Here is a 19,553-nt window from a genome sequence, read left to right on the forward strand (position 1 = left end):
TTCGAATTGAGATCATTCTGTCATTTTGGGGATTGTATCCCAGTATTGCTTTTCCTATTCTTTTATTGACTATGAAGGCTACTCCATTTCTTCTGAGGGATTCTTGCCCACAGTAGTATACCTGATGGTCATCTGAGTTAAATTCACCCATTCCTGTCCATTTTAGTTCGCTGATTCCTAAGATGTCGATGTTCAGTCTTGTCATCTCTTTTTTGACTACGTCTAGCTTGCCTTGATTCATGGATCTTACATTCCAGGTTCCTATGGAGAAAAAATCTTTACAGCATCGGACTTTCCTTTCACCACCAGATATATCCACAGCTGAGCGTCCTTTCGGCTTTGGCCCAGTCGCTTCATTCTTTCTGGCGCTACTAGTACTAGCCCTCTGCTCTTCCCCAGTAGCATATTGGACACCTTCCGACCTGAGGGGCTCATCTTCCAGCGTCATATCTTTTTTCCTTTTAGTACTGCCATTTCCTTCTCCAGTGGATCACATTTTGTCAGAACTCTCTGCTATAACCTGTCCGTCTTGGGTGGCCCTGCACGGCATAGCTTATAGCTTCATTGAGTTACGCAAGCCCCTTCGCCACGACAAGGCAGTAATCCATAAAGGGGGCCAATCAGTACCCGACCAAATAAGTAATTCTTTATACGAAATATTATCAAAATTCACTCCCTTAGAAACCCTCTGAATTGCTTGTCCAGGAATCCCCCAAATGGGTATTTTATAATTTAACTTATAATAATACTTCTTCCAGACTCGAAGTAAAGCATTTCTTAAAATGTGTGACTTAAAAACCAGATCTACTTTCTTATCAAAAATTAAATATTCATGCCAACCATATACTAAATCCCAACCTTCAAGAGCAAGAATATTTTTATTTGTTAAATTAAGCCAATCACTTACTAAAGTTAAAGTGGCCGCATCATAATATAATTTCAAATTAGGTGCTTTAAATCCACCTCTTTCTCAAGTGTCTTGTAAAATCTTAAACTTTACCCTTGATTTCTTCCCATCCCAGATAAATTTATTGATACCCTTCTGCCACTTGTCCAAATTAGCATCCTTTTTTAAAATAGGTATCATCTGAAACAAAAAAAGAAACTTTGGTAGAACATTCATCTTTACTACTGAAATTCTCCCCAGCAATGATAGTTGTAATTTTTGCCAATCATTTAAATCTTTTTGTACTTTTACCCATAAGTGTTCATAATTATTCTTATACAATTTTCCATTAGATGTTGTGATATATACTCCTAAATACTTAACCTTATTAACTACTTCATAACCTGTTGCTTCAGCTATAATATCTTTTCCCTTCATAGACATATTTTTCAATAATATTTTAGTTTTATTCTTATTCACCTTAAAACCAGAGACCTGTCCATACTGTGCTAAAATTTCAACCAAGTCTCTGACCGAATCTGTTGGGTGGGATAACGTCACAACCAAAGCATCAGCAAAAGCTCTCAGCCTATAATCAATCTTACTTATTTTTATTCCTTTTAATCTAGATGAATCTCGAAGTTTAATAAGTAAAATCTCCATTGTTAATACAAATAGCAAGGGGGATAAGGGACAACCCTGTCTCATACCTTTTTCTATTTTAAATACATCTGTTAATCCCCCATTAATTATAATTTGTGCCGATTGTTGCTGATATATGGCCTTGAGAGCACACAAAAATTTATCTCCAAAATTCATTTCCTCTACGACTTTCAATAAAAATTTCCAATCTAATTGATCAAAAGCTTTCTCAGCATCTATAAATATTAAAGCAGCAGGGATTTGGGCTTCCGGTGGCTGCGCCGTGCCAATGGCGGCTTTCTGACAGCCGTCCGTCACAGGAAAGTGTAAAAGCTGGCAAGACAGCGTTGATCAGCTGTTTTGCGGCTTGAAACCTTCCTCCTGGGCGAAGGGAGGAAGATGAGCCTTCTCCCGGATAGAAGTAGAGCCTTACCAATCTCCCAGAGATTTTTTCTTGGGAGATGAAGAGTGAGAGCTCCTTCGGAGTCTGGGTGTGCTCTGCTTCCTTGGACGTCTTTGTTCTCCAGCGGGAGAACGAAGCTAGACGCTGCCTCCACTGCTGCTCTTAAATGGAAACTGTAAGTTAATTTAAAAGCAGATGGAGCGGTCAGGAGGACAAGAATTGGATGATTTTATTTTAAACTTAACTCATGTGAGAATTAACATCTTCTGCTGCTATTACTTTAACAAACTGTCGGAGTGAAGAAATATGGCGGAGGAGTCCTGCTTCTTTGTTACTTTCTTTGTTTGAGAACTTTCACTTTCTACTTTCCATTTACTAATTTCAGTTGGCAACAAAGTTTCAACAACACAATAGATTTGGTTTATTTAAAGAGAACTCTTCTTTTTTAAAGGGGAAATTGCTTTTTTTTCTCCTTTATTCCTATTTTATTATTTTTTTTTAAAAAAAAATCATTTTAAAAAATGGCTTCGAAACGTCCTGGACCTTTTTCTCTTCCTAAAACTTCAATTTCTTCTCCAGTAACTCAGACTGTACAACAACCTAAACCTAAACCTTCCCCACCTTCTCCTCCATCTCAGGCAATTATACTACAAGATGCTTTGGATAAGACTGTACAAAAAAAAGGAGAGCTCTTGGCGCAAAAAAATAATGAGTTGAGGGAAGATATTGTGTTTGCACTCCAGGAGCTTGCTAGTCTTGTAGAAAAGATTGATGATCGTGTGGATGAGGTGGTTGGTAATGTTGAAATATTATAAGACAGAGTTGAAAAAATAGAAGGCAATGTGGATGTTGCACAGAATGAAATTATAATGTCACAATATAGAGAAATGGAGTATGCTTTGAGAATAAGAGGCTTGAAGGAAAATGTTCAGGAGAATTTGAAAGAAGAAATTGCAGCAGAACTGGCTTCTATTTTGGAATGTGATCCTGAAGGAATGTTGAGAGATATAGAAAAGATCTTCAGAGTCAATTCATGGGTTGCAAAACAGAGAAAATTACCAAGAGATGTGGTTGTTTATTTTGCTAGAAGATCACTTCGTAATGAAATTATACAGGCTTTCTATAAGCAAAGATTTCAGATTGCAGCTCAAGATGTGATAATTTTAAAGGAAATACCTTCAAAAATTCTTAGAAAAAGAAAAGACTTTGCTTTTTTGGCTGAAGAACTTAAGAAACGACAAATTCAATTTAGATGGGATATACCTGTGGGGATAGTGGTGACCTATGTTGTCACATGATATCGTCTTAGTACAATTTCAAAAGCAAGAGATTTCTATGTTACTGTTTTAAAAGGAGGTCTACCACTATCTCCAAGATCAAAAAAGGATGAGAGCAAAGCAGAAGCACAGTTGGCTATAGGCTATAGGTCTAATGCCACTTTTGGGAGAAGAATTATTGGTTGAACCTATGCAACAGAGTTTGCAAATAAGGGAAGACCCAAGGGAACAGAGAATTACACGTGCTGCTCATAAACGTAGAGAAAGAGAACAACAACAACAACAACAACAACAACAACAACAAAAGATAGATGATGGAGTTTCACCACAGTCTACTTCGGAGCCAGTGGAAGGAGCAAGGTCAAAGAGGTCATCGACTGCAAATTTAGAGGTTTTGTTCCAAAGGCTTCAACCTGCCAAGAATGGCAAAACTTCTAACCTGGAATGTTAATGGCCTTAATTCCCACAGAAAAGAAAGAAAGTCTTTCATTATTTGAAACAACACAGAAATGATATTATTTGTTTACAAGAGACTCATATTATTTCTAAAAATCAAAAATACTTGTTTAACCCCCCGGCTGGGGGTACACTTCATAGCTCCTGCTTTGCAGAAAAAAGGAGGTATAGTTATTTATGTGAGAAAGGAGCTTTCACCGAAACTAATTGATTTTGATCCACAAGGCAGATATGTCATTATTGATTTATTAATAAATGATAAGAGAACTCTTCTTGTTGGATTATATGCTCCCAATCAACAACAAAAATTTCTACAAGATGATTCACCAGAAAGTAATTTCTTTGGATTATAAGTCAGTTATTATGATGGGAGATTGGAATGGTGTTTTAGATTCAAGTAAAGATAAGAAGGGTTCTTCTAAAGTTTCTAATCATGCAAGACTTCCTAAAGCTTTTTTGATTTAAAGGATGATTTGGAACTTAGAGACATTTGGAGAGAATGTAACATTCAGGAAAAAGATTTTACCTTTTTCTCAGATAGGCACCAATCTTATTCTAGAATTGACTTTTTTTTAGTTACTAATTATTTCTTTTCTAGAGTGAAGAATATCAAGATATTTCCTAGAATATTTTCAGATCATAGTCCTGTATGGTTGGAAATTTTGCTCGAAGAAGGGACTAGAAGGTCTTGGAGGTTGAATGAGAATTTATTTAGATATGAAGAGAATATACAGAGATGTAGAAGTTACTTAAAGGAATTTTTTGCTTGGAACATGAATAAGGGTACCTCGATGCCAATGGTATGGGATTCTAATAAAGCATATATGAGAGGGATTTTGATTTCTATGAATAATGCTCATAGACGTAAACAGATTCAGAAATGTAAAGAGTTGGAAGATGAGATTAAATTAAGGAAAAGATTTTAATATCAAACCCAATGGATAATAACTTAAAGGTTTCTATAACTCTGCTTAAGGAGCAATTTAATATGTTAATGGCGGATCAGATGGCAACTAATTTGAGGTATATGAAACATAATACATTTTGTAATGCAAATAAACCTGGTAGATGGTTGGCTTATCAATTACGCAAGAAACAGAAATCAAGGACTATAGATAAAATAATTTATAAAGGTAAAGAAGTGTATCAACAAAATTTGATTAAAAAGACTTTTTTAGATTTTTATTCAAAATTATACGCTAGTGAAACTATACAAATTTCAGACATAGAAAAATATTTACAGGAAGCACATTTTCCTAAACTTACGATTGACCAACGTGATGGGATTAATGGTTTAATTACTTCTGAAGAGATTATTTCTGCAATTAAACAATTGAAGGTTGGCAAGATCCAGATACTGATGGACTAACAGCAATTTATTATAAGATGCTATCTGAAGAAATGATAGAACCATTAAAGGAACTTTTCAATGATATTTTGTTGGGAGCAGAGCTATCTCCATCTTGGAGAAGGGCTTTTATATCATTGATTCCAAAGGAAGACCAGGATCTGTCCCAACCTAGAAATTATTGGCCTATATCTCTTTTAAATACAGATTATAAGATTTTTGCAAAGATACTGGCGAATGGATTAATGCAGGTTTTGAAACAATTGATTCATACTGACCAATCTGGATTTATAATGGGAAGATATATGAAATATAATGTAAGACAAATTGTTAATTTAATAGAGTATTTGGATAAGAACAACCAAATCCCTGCTGAAATTAATTTATTAAGGGTATAAAATCAAAGAATAAAAATAAATGTACATAGAGAGAAAAATTATCATTATTCATTATTCACAATATCTTAAATATCATATTTATTTACTTAAAGGACCTTTTGGGCCAACCAGCTTATGAATCGTAACTCTGGATGAAAGAGAGGGAGAGATTAAGAAAGGAGGGGCATAAAAGACAATAAAACCAGCATCAAAAATGCAGATTTCATAGCAACAATGTACTAAGGGCAAAGACTAGGATGTCAGAATTGTACACAACATTGTATTCTGGACTGGTTGTAACTTCATGATGATCTTGAAGGATAACCTCCTCTGAAACCTATTGTAATAATCTATCTAGAAAATGACTAGGGCCTGACTGATGGGGTAAGCAAAGTCTCCCAGTTCAGGAGTGGCATACAGATTACAGTGCATTCAAAAAGTATTCAAATCGCTTTCACTTTTGTCAATTTTGTTATGCCGCCTGATTCCACAGTTGTTGAAATTCATTTTTTTCTCATTAATCTACACTCAGTACCCCAAAATGAGAAAGTAAAAACAGAATTTTAAAAATGTCTATACATTTATTAAAAAGAAAAAACTGAAATATCATATTGGCATAATTATTCAAACCCTTTCCATTAACACTTGAAATTTAGCTGAGGTGCCTCCCATTTTTCTTGCTTGTTGACATGCTTCTACACCTTAATTGGAGTCGACCTGTGGTAAATTAAATTAATTGGAATGATTTGGAAAGGCACACATCTCACAGCTAACAGTGCATACTGTAGCAGAGCAAAAGCCAAGAGGTCAAAGGAACTGCCCGCAGAGCTCAGAGACAGGATTACTGCAAGGCACAGATCTAGGGAAGGCTACAGTAAAATTTCTGCTGCACTGAAGGTTCCTAAGAGCAAAAAGGCTCCATAATTCTCATATGGAATAAGTTTGGCACAAGCAGGACTCTTCCAAGAGCTGGTTGCCCACACAAACTGAGAAATTGTGGGAGAAGAGACTTAGTAAGAGAAGTGACCAAGAACCTGATGGTCACTCTGACTGGGCTCCAGAGTTCCTGTGTGGAGATGAGACATAATTCCAGAAGGACAACCATCATTTCAGCCTTCCACCGATCTGGACTTTATGGCAGAGTGGCTGGAGAGAAGTCTCTCCTCAGTGCAAAACACATGAAAGCCCTTGAAGTTTGCAAAAAAGCACTTGAAGGACTCTGAGATTGTGAAGAACTAGATTCTCTGGTCTGATGAAACCAAGATTGAACTATTTGGTCTCAATTCTAAACATTATGTCTGGAGGAAACCAGGTACCACTCACCACCTGCCCAATATCCTCCCAACAGTGAAGCATGGAGATGGGCGTGTTTTTCAGCAGCAGGAACTGCGAGACTGGTCAGGGTTGAGGAAACTTGAATGGAGTAAAACGCAGGAATATCCTCAATGAAAACCTGTTCAACAGCACTCAGGACCTTAGATTGGACCAAAAGTTCACTTTCCAACATGACAATGATCTTAAGCACTCATCAAGACAACATAGGAATGTCTTAGAGACAACTCTATGAATGTCCTAGAACCGTGGTGGTGAACCTATGGCACGTGTGCCACAGGTGGCACGCAGAGCCCTCTCTGTGGGCACACGTGCCATCGCCCCAGTCCTTGGCCTACAGCTGGGTTTTATAAAACCTTTTCGCTTTAGGCCGCCGCCACCATGTGCAAAAAAAAAATGTTCAATCAATTTCAACTTCTCATGGGGAAAAAAAAGATCTCACAAAGTTGGAATTGATTGATTGAATTTTTTAGTCCCACTCAGTCTGCCATTATCATCACAGCCGCGTCTACCCAATGGGACACGCCCACCCAATTGGCCACATCCACCCAATGGGCCATGCCCATCTGGCACCCGACGATACATAAATGGGTTTTGGGTTGCAGTTTGGGCACTCGGTCTCTAAAAGGTTCGCCATCAGTGTCCTAGAGTGGTCCAGCCAGAGTTCTGACTTGAACTCTATTGAACATCTCTGGAGAGACTTGAAAATGGCTATCCAACTTGACTAAATTTGAGAGGATTTGCAAGGAACAATAGCAGAAAATCCCCCAGTCCAGGTGTATAAAGCTTGTCACATCATACCCAAAAAGACTTGAGGCTATAATTGCTGCCAAAGGTGGTTCAACAAAGTACTGAGTGAAAGGTCTGAATACTTATGCCAATGTGATATTTTAGTAAATTTACAGACATTTCTAACCTTCTCTTTTCACTTTGACATTATAGGGCAGTGTTTCCCAAACTTGACAATTTTAAGGCATGTGGACTTCAACTCCCAGAATTCCACAGCCAGCAATGCTGGCTGTGGAATTCTGGGAGTTGAAGTCCACATGCCTTAAAATTGTCAAGTTTGGGAAACACTGTTATAGGGTATATATATGAGTGTATATTAATGAGAAAAAAATGAATTTCAACAACTGTAGAATCAGGCTGCAGCATAACAAAATTGACAAAAGTGAAGGGGATCTGAATACTTTCTGAATGCATTGTAAATCTGGGCAAAGATCCTTCTAGCTACAGTTGCTTTCAGCAACCATCAAGCAGGAGCTGCAAATCCAGGAAAGCCCCCATAAGTCTGTCTGGAGGATTGTAGAATTGGAAATGACACTTTACCAGATCAGTGGGAGCCAAAAATCCATGGCCACTTGATCTTGCCATGTTGAGTTAGAGCCACTACCTCCAAGCACTGGATCAACATCTGAACAGCAGTATCTGGATGACCAGATAGGAGTTCTACATCTCCATAACATGCTGTTGGATTATCTCTCCTCAGCAGTTATATGTAAATTTAAAAGGAGTGGGAGGGGCCTAGGGGAAGGTTGAAAAGTATATGAAGGTTATTTAACACAGGTGGATCCAAAGATGGATTTTTGAAAAGGGATTCTGTATAATCCTCAATCACGCTGAGTCCACACAGGTGCTGTCTAATCAACGGCTGTCTGATCCAACTTCCTTGTGAAACCCAATCATGTCTGGTAGATTGATTAACAGGCCTAACTCCCTGCAGAGGAGGGGGGCAATTGTGGAGAACTACAGGACCAAGAGGACAAAGAAGGTATGATTTTTCCATAACAAGGCACCAGTGTTAATGTCCTCCAATCCCATGATCAAAATATCATATGAATGTACATGAAGAGAAACTGTGCTATGATTTGTCACTTTAGGAATAAAACTCTGGAATATAAAGTCTTCAGTCTGATAGCCTGAATCATGCATTTGTGATGTTTTTAATCCATTTTTGCTAAAGAGCACCACATTACAAGACACATGCTATTGGATCATTGTATCTCTGCAAAGTTGTTTAATGTGTGCAAGATTTTTACAAATTGGCGGATAGATTAAATTACGGAATGATATTATTTAATAATATTAAATATGTAATAGTTTCCAATATAGTTTCCATGTAGTTACTTTGAATTAACATTTTTCAAGGTATCTGAAAAGAAACTTATTCTTATATAAATTTAATAAACAATTTTGTTCTGCGCTATTGTTCTTATAAATGATTTCCTAGTGGTGATTCCATTTGCCTAATCTGCAGACATACTATTAGGTTTTAGGAATTAGGTGATGATTTATTTTTACAAGTAATGGGATACTCTCTGCTTTTCTTGTTATTTGATTTCAGAAGCTATTGTTTACTATTGGCATATTTTAGCTAGCTCGTAAACATTGCCTTTAATTGTAAGCATATTAAAGGAAAATGTTTAATATAAAATTAAAAGTCCTTATTTTTTGTTGCAGATCGCTTTACACAGTACAGTGCTAAAAATCTTAGACAAGCCTGGAATAAGTAAGTCTTTCAATTAAGCCATTCTAGCTATATTGTTGATTTCTTGCTAATTAATTAGGAAGTTCTTCTCATTTTACAACATTGTCTGTATTTTTAATGCTGAATACTGCCCCAAGTTTAATTCAAATATTTAGCCTATAAAATTTCCTAACCAGTGATTAATAAATGACAAAAAAGTAGCTTGACATTTATAACTACCTAAAAATAATTTTCTCACATCTGAGTTTTGCTTTAACTAAAAGTACAAGTCATGCATGGAATTAGTTTACTTCCACTGGATTGATATTCTTTTCAAGGAACAAATAAATGGTACTACTATACAATACTATTTCCAGCCCCTAATCTCTTCATAGCAGTTTGAAATAGTACTACTGCTTGTGCCTCTGAGAATTCAGCAGCCAGCATCATAAGCACCTATAAAAAATAAGCACCTGCTTGGTCATCTATCCAAGCTGGAGCCACTGAAAAGAATATGTAATATTCTGTTCTATGTTCTTAGTACTTTGTGTGTGTACATGGCCCACACACTCTGCAGAGCTTCCTTATTACAGAAAGAATTGGACTGCATAGCACCTGTCCTGGAGATAAATTTAAATGATGTTAGATAACTGAAATTCTTGACTGCTTTGGAAATGCCATCAAAACTGTTAAAATAGTGATTATTAAAGTCAACACATTTTTTTCTAAAAATCGTATATTATCACAACAAGCATCAGATTATTATTAGAAATTGTCTAACAATTTCCCCAATGATGTGCTGAACCCAACACGAAAACTATCATAAGCAGTAGTAAAAAAATGGAAAATATTTTTCATTGTTATATATTTATGAGATGTGTAAGTCAATGCATAATTGTATGTGTGTGCCTATTGCTAATTCTGCTTCTATTAAGTGATCAATATTATTTTTCTCTCCCAAATTTGGCATGATTGAGCCAGCTGATACTCATATGATATACTGCAGGGCTTTTCAACCAGTGGTACGGATATCACCTGTGGTACATTGGCAAGTGGTACGCAACTATCCTAGAAAAGTGGTAGCGGGGGAGGGGAATGAGCTGAACCAGTGGCAGCACTACACAAGCCTGAGATGGCTGAAGCTGCAGGGCGGTCAGGGCTCAGCGGAAGCGCCAGGATCAGCACCAGGCTCCAGCTGCAGTTCGGCACTGATCCTGGCACTTCTGCTGAATCCAGAAGAAGCGCCGATCAGCTGGAATGTTGCAGCATCTCCAGGGTCTTGTGATTTACATTCAGATGCTTGGCAACTGATTCATATTTATGATGGTCACAGTGTCCCAGGGTCATGTGAAGTGACCAAAACCTGCTGCAACCACCCAGCAGACGGAGAATAAAAACCAAACACCCCCACCCCACCCCCACTGCCAATCCTCAACAGAAATGCTCACAAAAATGGAAACCTCGGACAGGAGGAAGAGCGCCACCAGGCGGGCAGGCAGTTGTCTTGCTCGGCTGTGGCTTGGGGGGCACTTTTTTCAGTGCCATTGTAATTTTGAACAGTCACTAAGCGAACTGTTGTAAGTCGAGGACTACCTGTACTTTATCACTTTTTTCCTTTTTTTGGGGGGGGTCATCAAGTTTTTGATACCTTGTTAGACGACTGGTGGTACTCGGATGTTGCCATATCCTAAAAGTGGTACAATGGGTGAAAAGATTGAAAAGCCCTGATATACTGGATCTGTACATTTAGGAGACAGAAAAAGAATGATTCAGAATATAAAACTGTATTAAATTAAACTGTTCCCTAGTCTGTCAGAAAGGTTCTGATTGGATGCTTACTAGGAAGTCTACAGACACAACATGTGCTATATCATCCTCAAACTCAGAGATGTCAAACTCGCAAGTCAAGTGACATATCACGACTTTTTTCCCATTGCCAGCAATGGGGTGGCGCAGTTTTGACAGGACACATCTGTCCCGTGGGCCGGCAGTTTGACACCCCTGCTCTAACTGATTCTTGTATAATTGATACTAATATAAAGTTAGTATATAGTGTCTCTGACGGTGTTTGTGTGTGTGTGTGTGTGTGTGTGTGTGTGTGTGTGTGTGTGAGAGAGAGAGAGAGAGAGAGAGAGAGAGAGAGAGAGAGAGAGAGAGAGAGAGAGAGTGAGTATTGGTATTCTTAGCTTCAATGAATTTGTCTTATCCCCAAAATTATCCAGTTTGGTGGACATAATCACAAAACTAGTACTGTGAAATACTCCAGTTTATATTTGAAATGTCAGTTGCTTTCAAAGTAAAGGAGGATGAATAAAATACTTCATTACATATTTTTAGTGTTGGGTGGTAAAGATTTTTTACAATCCTGGTATCTAAATTTTCTAAATGTTTTAGATATTTTTTGCTATCTTAGAATTGGTTGAATTATATACAAACCAAATATTCTCATTTATCATATGAGATAACCTTGAAAGAAAGAATGTACATAATTACACTGAATAGCATCCTAATAATTTCCTTCAAATGTAAAGGAAATTGATATCTTTCAGATGATAAGTAATTATCAAAACTTCCACATTTACATTACAGTTTTACCTAAATTGAATATGTGGAGAGACACCCAAGGAAATTATATTATTATATATTTCAGTATGCTGGTCTATACTGGGGTTTTGTTGGTTTAGATAATATAAATGAAATTTTCTATATCCCAAACTATTGCAGTTGCTAGCTTGGAGATGCACTATAACCTAGAATGTCTTGGGCCATTTTATGTTTATCTGATGTCTTTTTCTGAAAAACAGTTTCTTCTAATGATATTGTTGCCATACTTTTCTTTGTAACACAAAGTTTACTGTATTATTTTGATGTTGAGCTAGTAAACTGTTTGTGAGCAGTTCTAATTGATTTGTAAAAAGACATATTACCTTAATTCTGAAGTTATCTGTCCCATGAATTTCAACAATATTATACAATGTATCGGTATAGATACATGTATCTCTGTGGTGTGTATGCTTTGTAGGTTTTACCTGTTAAAACTAGTCATTAATTAAGACTAATATAGACATCTTCTAATTACGGGTTTAACACTGCATGCCATAATACTGCTGAGGGTTTTATTGATAAGTTCTTGGTAACAATGGCATAAGTTCTGTTCTGGGCCCAGTGCTCTTCAACATCTTCATCAACGATCTGGATGAGGGGATAGATGGGGAACTTATCAAATTTGCAGACGACACCAAGCTGGCAGGAATAGCCAACACTCCAGAAGACAGCTTAGGATACAGGAGGATCTGGACAGACTTGAACACTGGGCGCTATCTAACAAAATGAAATTTCAATGGTGAAAAAAGTAAGGTTCTACATTTAGGCAAGAAAAACCAAATGTACAGGTATACTATAGGGAGTACCTTGCTCAATAGTAGTACCTGTGAGAGGGATCTCGGAGTCCTGGTGAACAATCATTTAAATATGAGCCAGCAGTGTGCTGCAGCTGCCAAAAAAGCCAACACAGTGATAGGCTGCATTAACAGAGGGATAGAATCAAGATTACGCAAAGTATTAATACCACTTTACAAAGCCTTGGTAAGGCCACACTTGGAATACTGCATCCAGTTTTGGTCACCACGATGTAAAAAAAGATGTTGAGATTCTAGAAAGAGTACAGAGAAGAGCAACAAAGATGATTAGGGGCCTGGATGCTAAAACATATAAGGAATGGTAGTTGGAATTGAGTATGTGTAGTTTAACAAAGAGAAGGACGAGGGGGGACATGATAGCAGTGTTCCAATATCTCAAGGACTGCCACAAAGAAGAGGGAGTCAAGCTATTTTCCAAAGCGCCTGAAGGCAGGACAAGGAGCAACGGGTGGAAACTAACCAAAGAGAGAAGCAACCTAGAACTAAGGAGAAACTTCCTGACAGTTAGAACAATTAACCAGTGGAACAACCTGCCTCCAGAAGCAGTGAATGCTTCAACACTGGAAGTTTTTAAGAAGAAACTGGACAACCATTTGTCCAAAATGGTGTAGGGTTCCCTGCCTGAACAGGGGGTTGGACTAGATGACCTCCAAGGTCCCTTCCAACTTTATTATTATTATTATTATAAGATTATTATCATACATACATGGTCTTCCTTTAAAGCTATAATTGGTTCAAAATGAGAATTGCCACAGCCTTGTATCACTGATTTGTATGGTCATTGCATACAAATAAATTTTAGTACATTTCAAAGTGCTTATTTTAATGTAAAAATCTTAAATGGCTTGGGTTGTAGATACCTTCAGTCTCTAGCCAATTAGATATATCCATCCTATGTATTTAACCAAAGGGAAAATGCTTTAAGTTTTATTCTCCTTTAAGATTTTGAAGGTAGACCCAGAAATAGAACTTCTCAGTAGTGGTCCAGTTGCTTAAAATGCTCTTCCGCCAGAAATACAGATGGCTCTGATTTTTTATATTTTATGAAGACAGTTAAAAGTATTTGCTTTGTAAGGCCTTCAAGATTTAATGGTTGGCTTACATATCATTATTTGGTATAGTTTCAGTTTTGTTTTGCTTAGAATGGCTTTGTTATATTATTTTTTATTTTTATGAATATACACTACTGGGAGTTTTTCAAATACAGATCATGTAAATAAATAAGATGGGCATGGACAGCTTTGGGGTGTCATAGTTCTGGAAATATGCAAACAAAAGCATACAGTGCATCATAAATAACTTTTATCTTTGGGTATGGTTCTATTGTTCTCATAATTAAGGCCTTTCAAAAAATATTTATTACAGTCAAAGACAATTAAAAATATTCAGAGAGTATCTACTTAAGATTCTAGATATAGGTATAGATCTAAATAATGACAAATAACAATAAAATCTATGTTAAAATCATAATATGGCATGTATTTATCAATTGCACTTAAACAAGAGCACGGCCTAAGCTATAATATAATATTAATCCTTATATTGTAAAAGTCTATAGTCTATAGTTACTAGGCACTAAAATACAACAAAGTAATAACATCAAAATATTTGGTGCATTAATTGTATAAAACAGTTATAATGGATTATTCATCAAGTTCCAGAAATCTTTAGTGCTGCTGTGTAGAATCTAGCTATCTGCACTATGTGACATCTTAAGCAACCACTGAACATAAACAGTATCGGAACAATGAGGATACCTAATAATTATTGGGAAAATAAAATTTGTTTGAATGTCTCTACAAAAAAGAGCACTGAAAAAGGTCATATCCAAAGGTTTCCACCTCTTCAATATCACAGGGGCAGAGTCTTTCAGCCAATGGTATCTCTTTATATTTGCCGTCCAGGAGCTGAGACAAGACCTTAAAAAATTATTTTTCATCAATTATTGGAAACACAAAAGTATGTAAATGTATGAATTTTAAAATTTTGTTTCCTCTGTGGTTCAGGAATGTCTGATGAAAATTACCAGAATGTATTTCCTGAATAGAAAAGATGAAATGATTATGTGTAAACTTCTTTAATATATATATATAATTAATTTTACTTATTCACATCTTCAATTACTCTTCTTCGATTTTTTGAAGTATAGCACATTAAATATTGAATTATTATCTACAATCTCTTATATAAATCTTTGCGCTTTCTATTAAAATAAATTATATCAAAGTTAAAATAATGGTTTGGACACTTGGGGGAGCACGTGTGTTAGCTGAGTAACAGTTAACAAAATAATCTATCGAAATCATTAACAGTATTGCTATTTTCATTTCAGTGAAAAAAAACAGTCATCTCTAATTATTTTCATTTAATTATTATATAATATATACTATATCTTAAGTTAAACCCAGAGTTTTACCTTCTAAGGATCAGGAACCACATTCCAACTTTCAATTTCTACCTCCAATTTAGGAGTTCTCCTGGGAGCTATGGAATTGACTTCATAAATTTTCCTTTCTTCTTTATGCAGTATATCTCTTCTGGCTGGCATTAATGCAGGGTTTCCTAATGCAGGGCTTCCTATTACATCCTAACTGGGGAATTATATTATCAATATATAATAAATAGGGAGCAAACACCACATTGATGGTGTTACCTAGGTGGGTAATACAAGCAAACAACCAAACTCAGGAAATGCCAAAGACTCTACAAATATATTCTCAGTGTTTTATAAATCTAGTTTATTGTTTTGTTTAGTGAGATTAAAATAGAATTCCTTAGTTTGGGAATAGAAATAACAGAAACACTATTTTGGTACAAACCAGGAATAAACTGAACCAATATTTTAAGCAGTTTCAGAGATGGTATGACAAGGTCTCAACACTAATTGGTAGTGTTTGATATTTTTGATATTTTGCATTAAAATAACAGTCTGAATGTTCTCTATGACCAATCTTATTTAATATTATCTCCCTGATGATTTTTTCCTCATATGCATGATCTCCTTAACCATCCCTCTTGTTTTAGCATCATTACTGCAATATGTTCATGTACTATTTAGCCATTTTGTCTAAGTTAGTACTAAAAATACCAATAAAACTAAATAATACTAATTCTACAACATACATAATGTAATATATGTCATCTGCATAATGATGCCAAAAGATATGTCATCATTTTGGCTTATACCAGATGCCTAGGAATATAGTTTATCTTCCCCATTCAGTCAATTTGAAGTACTCAGTAAAAGCAATTTATAAAGGAAATTTTGATGGTGGAATAAAACCCCAAAGTACTTTTTATAAAGTATTTATTTTTGGTAACAATTATATTGGTTAGTGTGTCTTGCCAAAAAGTGCTGTTTCTTTTGCCACAGCATTCAGATAGACCAGGTTGCTCATTCAGCAGTATAATGTGAATAAAGCAATTTACTATAGTATTGGTGCACCTGTCATTGCTGGAGGGCAGATAGGCGAGTGATTCCAAGGGGAACTGATATTTTTTTTCTTTTAGGCACTGTGTCAATTTCATATCCTAAGGCTACAAATTTGATTTGTAAGCTGTTATATTCCTGGTTGTATTGGACTTTAAAATACCATTTTTATAATCATAAGAGGGACTTTTTTAAAAAAAAACTATAAATTCATCAAGCCTTTATAGAAAATATTCTAATTTTCACAGAGTTATACAAGGTCAGTTCAGCTATGATCACAGGGCATTCAAATTTAGGCTTGGACAAAAACTATAATATTACAGTATCATTAGTAAAGTATAATTTTAGAAAGTCAATTATTTCTCTTGAATGTCAATGTCTAAGTAGTAGTATTTGCCTAACTGAAGTGGGTTTTTTAAAAAAAATTGTAAACATTTTATTAATTTTCTAATTTTATAATCATGAATACTTAATAAACAACATGTTGTCGGTCCATTGGTAATTCAGTGATACATATTAACTTTCTCAGTCTAGTTCCAATACTACACTATCCAATGCTTCTTTGATCCTCTCTTCTTTCGGTGGTATGCAGTTTTCCACACTGGGCAAATATAATTTTTAATACTGTTAATACATATACAATTAAATATAGACATCTTCATCGCATTTTTCTGGTATTATACATAATATCAATATTGTCAGTCTATAATATCTTTTCTAGTCAAAACATATTTCAATTGCATTGCACTTAAAATCCATTTGTTCCATCAGTATCCTGTTTTTTCCGCTTTTTTAAAAAAAAATCCCCTCAATGTTCAAAATATCTCTATTGCTTATAATTTTCTCATAATATATTTGGGTAACCAAAAGCCTCCCTTATTCAAACCTCATAACAAAATATAATCTAGTTAGAAATCCTATCCTCCTAGTTATAATAGAACTTTTATTTCTAACCATTATCTATTTTCTGAATCATATTCAAACATCTGTTAAATAATATAATATCCCATCTCTATCGCTTATAGTTATAGTTGATTCCAAATTAATCTTATAATTTTCTCAGTTCCCCCCAAGCAGTTAGTTTGCCGCTTTTTTTTCCTGAGGGAATGGGACGGAAATTCCCTTTCCCTCTCTTATTGGAGAGGATTCTTTGCTTTGGGCGTTTTTTTTTTTTCCAAGAAAATGTCTTAAAGTTATAAAGAGAATTAGAGTCTCACCCAGTTTCATCCATGTTGCTCGTTAGTGCTTATTTCTTTCGGTTGTCAGCAGCTTCTGCACAAATGTAGCCAGTCTTTCCCCCAACAGTTTGGAAGGCTTCCTCAGATCAAACAGAAGGGCCCCCATCCCTCCATGATCAAGGAGGGTCCTCTACTTTGTTGCCTCTCCGGGGCGACTTTCAATCCTTTTTAGGATCCCCAGCAGGGCGAAATTAAATACAGAAGATGGAGCCCCATCTTCCTGTTCCATTATGCTGCGACATGAAACAGGAAGTCCGGTTTTTTAAAAAATATTAAAATAGTTCACATAATCAAAATATTTTTGCTTAATTCCTTGGTAGTAGAAAATAATGTATACTCAGGTTTTTTTAGTTTCTTAGGTAATTTTAATTACTCTTTTTTTAAAAAAATACTGTTCAGAAAGCAATAGCTGGACATTAATATTTATAGGCCCCTGATTAATACAGGATATTTATAATTATGTAGCTGCATTCAAATCTAGTCCTATGTGTAGAGCATTTTACATATTTATAAAAAAAGGTGTTAATAGAACTCAGATGGAATGTCAGGTAATGATATTACAGGGTATATATTAATAATGTACTTTTCTTTTATTCTTCCCAATCAATGCACTTTACTCATTAATATGCTTTGATAGAAAAAAATAGAAAAGATTAATGTGGTAGGGACAAGGGATGCTCTGAGGTGTGATAGATTTGAATACATTGCTGGAACATTTAAATTTAATAGTGATGGATGATTACTGACTTCAGTGACAGGGAAGTGAATTAATGGCCACAAGTCCTTACTTACATTATGATAAAGTTAAATCATTTCTAATTCTGAACATTAACACTGGAGGCAAGAAATGAGATTTATGAATAGCTAAATTTCTTTAGTTAGAGGTGATGTTAAAAACCAAACTTTTGGGAACTTAAAATACAGTTTTTCATTTAGAATATGTTAATAGTAAATATTTGCTAAATATATTAGCAATATGTAAGCCTTCCAGAATCATTTGATTGAGTTGGGCGATTATAGAAATTGAATGAATGAACGAGTTAGTGAGTGAATAAATTTGAATGTGACTCAGTGTTTATTTGCTGTGGAAATAATAGGCTACAAAATGACATCTCGAGTAATTATTTTACTTCTATTTATTTTCTAAAAATGTTCTTAGCAATTTGCTGAGATAGAAAAGAAGGACTTTTTAAAGTAGTATCCTGGTTAAAAGTCTTGTAACCTCAAAGGATCAAAAACATCTAATTAAAAGCAACCATAAAGTTGTAGTGTCTGTTAAACAATATTAAAAATTAAACCACAATCTTCAAATATGCTTTGAATCCTGAACATTCTCAATTTGAAAATTCAGTTAAGTTACAAGAACTATATTTTCTTACCTAGTAATGAATAATATTGAATAAATTTAGAGAATATAACTGATTAGTATACAAACTGAAATCTATAAATGTCAAGTGATGAGATGCAAAATACTATAATTAAAATATCTAGAAAAGCATATTTCCCATTATCTGAATAAGATTTAAAATAAGATAATCCCAATGAATAAAATCATTACATGTAAAATATGCCTCAATATTTTTATTTTATTTTTATTTTCCTATCTTCATTACTTTATAATGAAGTATAATCAACTCAAAGTGGCAAATATTCATAATATTATTATTCTTTACCCTCACAGCTCTGAGATATAAATGTTTTTGACAATTTGTTTTTACAAATTCCATCAGTCACAATTGGAACAATATAGAATATTGATAAAATATATCAGAATGAAAAGGGGCAAAAATGGAGAAAATACTAATAGAATACCGCAAATCCCCTCCCAAATAGTTAATGCTATAGATATTAGTAAATATTTAGAGAGACACAATATTAACTTAATTTATATTATTTTTTAATAAAATTAAATTTGTTTCCTCATCCCAATTTGTTATTTTTGTCTTACTTCATTCATTTTTATAAATTTGATTTCTGGCATGCCAGTTTTTCATGAGAGTGAATTCTCATACAGGTGAGGAGGCTGGTATTGTGTAAATATTGCTCCAGATGTAAGCCCCCTCAACTCCCAGATGCAACAGTTTTCATTCCACCTCCACAATGAGTGCAGGAGAAAGTAAATACGGTATTAACTACTTTAAATGAAATATATAAGCTACATATTAGAAAATGAAGGTATTGATTAGGAGTGTTGTGCTGTCACCCTAAACATTTTTCTTAATAAGTCTAATTATTCACAGTTCAGAGAGACTTTTTTTTCTTGTTCGTTCGTTTGTTT

General features: G+C 35.0%; 1 protein-coding gene across 1 annotated transcript in view; it reads left to right on the forward strand.

Moving 5' to 3' along the window:
- Nucleotides 1-19,553, forward strand: part of LOC120314515 (cyclin-dependent kinase 14-like) — a gene marked incomplete at its 5' end in the record, with an annotated part of 111,429 nt that overhangs the window by 25,111 nt on the left and 66,765 nt on the right. Inside the window, one exon of the mRNA XM_039357703.1 lies at nucleotides 9,182-9,230. Within this exon, the coding sequence (XP_039213637.1) occupies nucleotides 9,182-9,230 (49 nt within the window). The remainder of the gene's footprint in view (nucleotides 1-9,181; nucleotides 9,231-19,553) is intronic.

The sequence above is a fragment of the Crotalus tigris genome, unplaced genomic scaffold, assembly GCF_016545835.1.
Source record: "Crotalus tigris isolate CLP2741 ecotype Arizona unplaced genomic scaffold, ASM1654583v1 scf7180000018940.2059657, whole genome shotgun sequence".
NCBI lineage: Eukaryota > Metazoa > Chordata > Lepidosauria > Squamata > Viperidae > Crotalus > Crotalus tigris.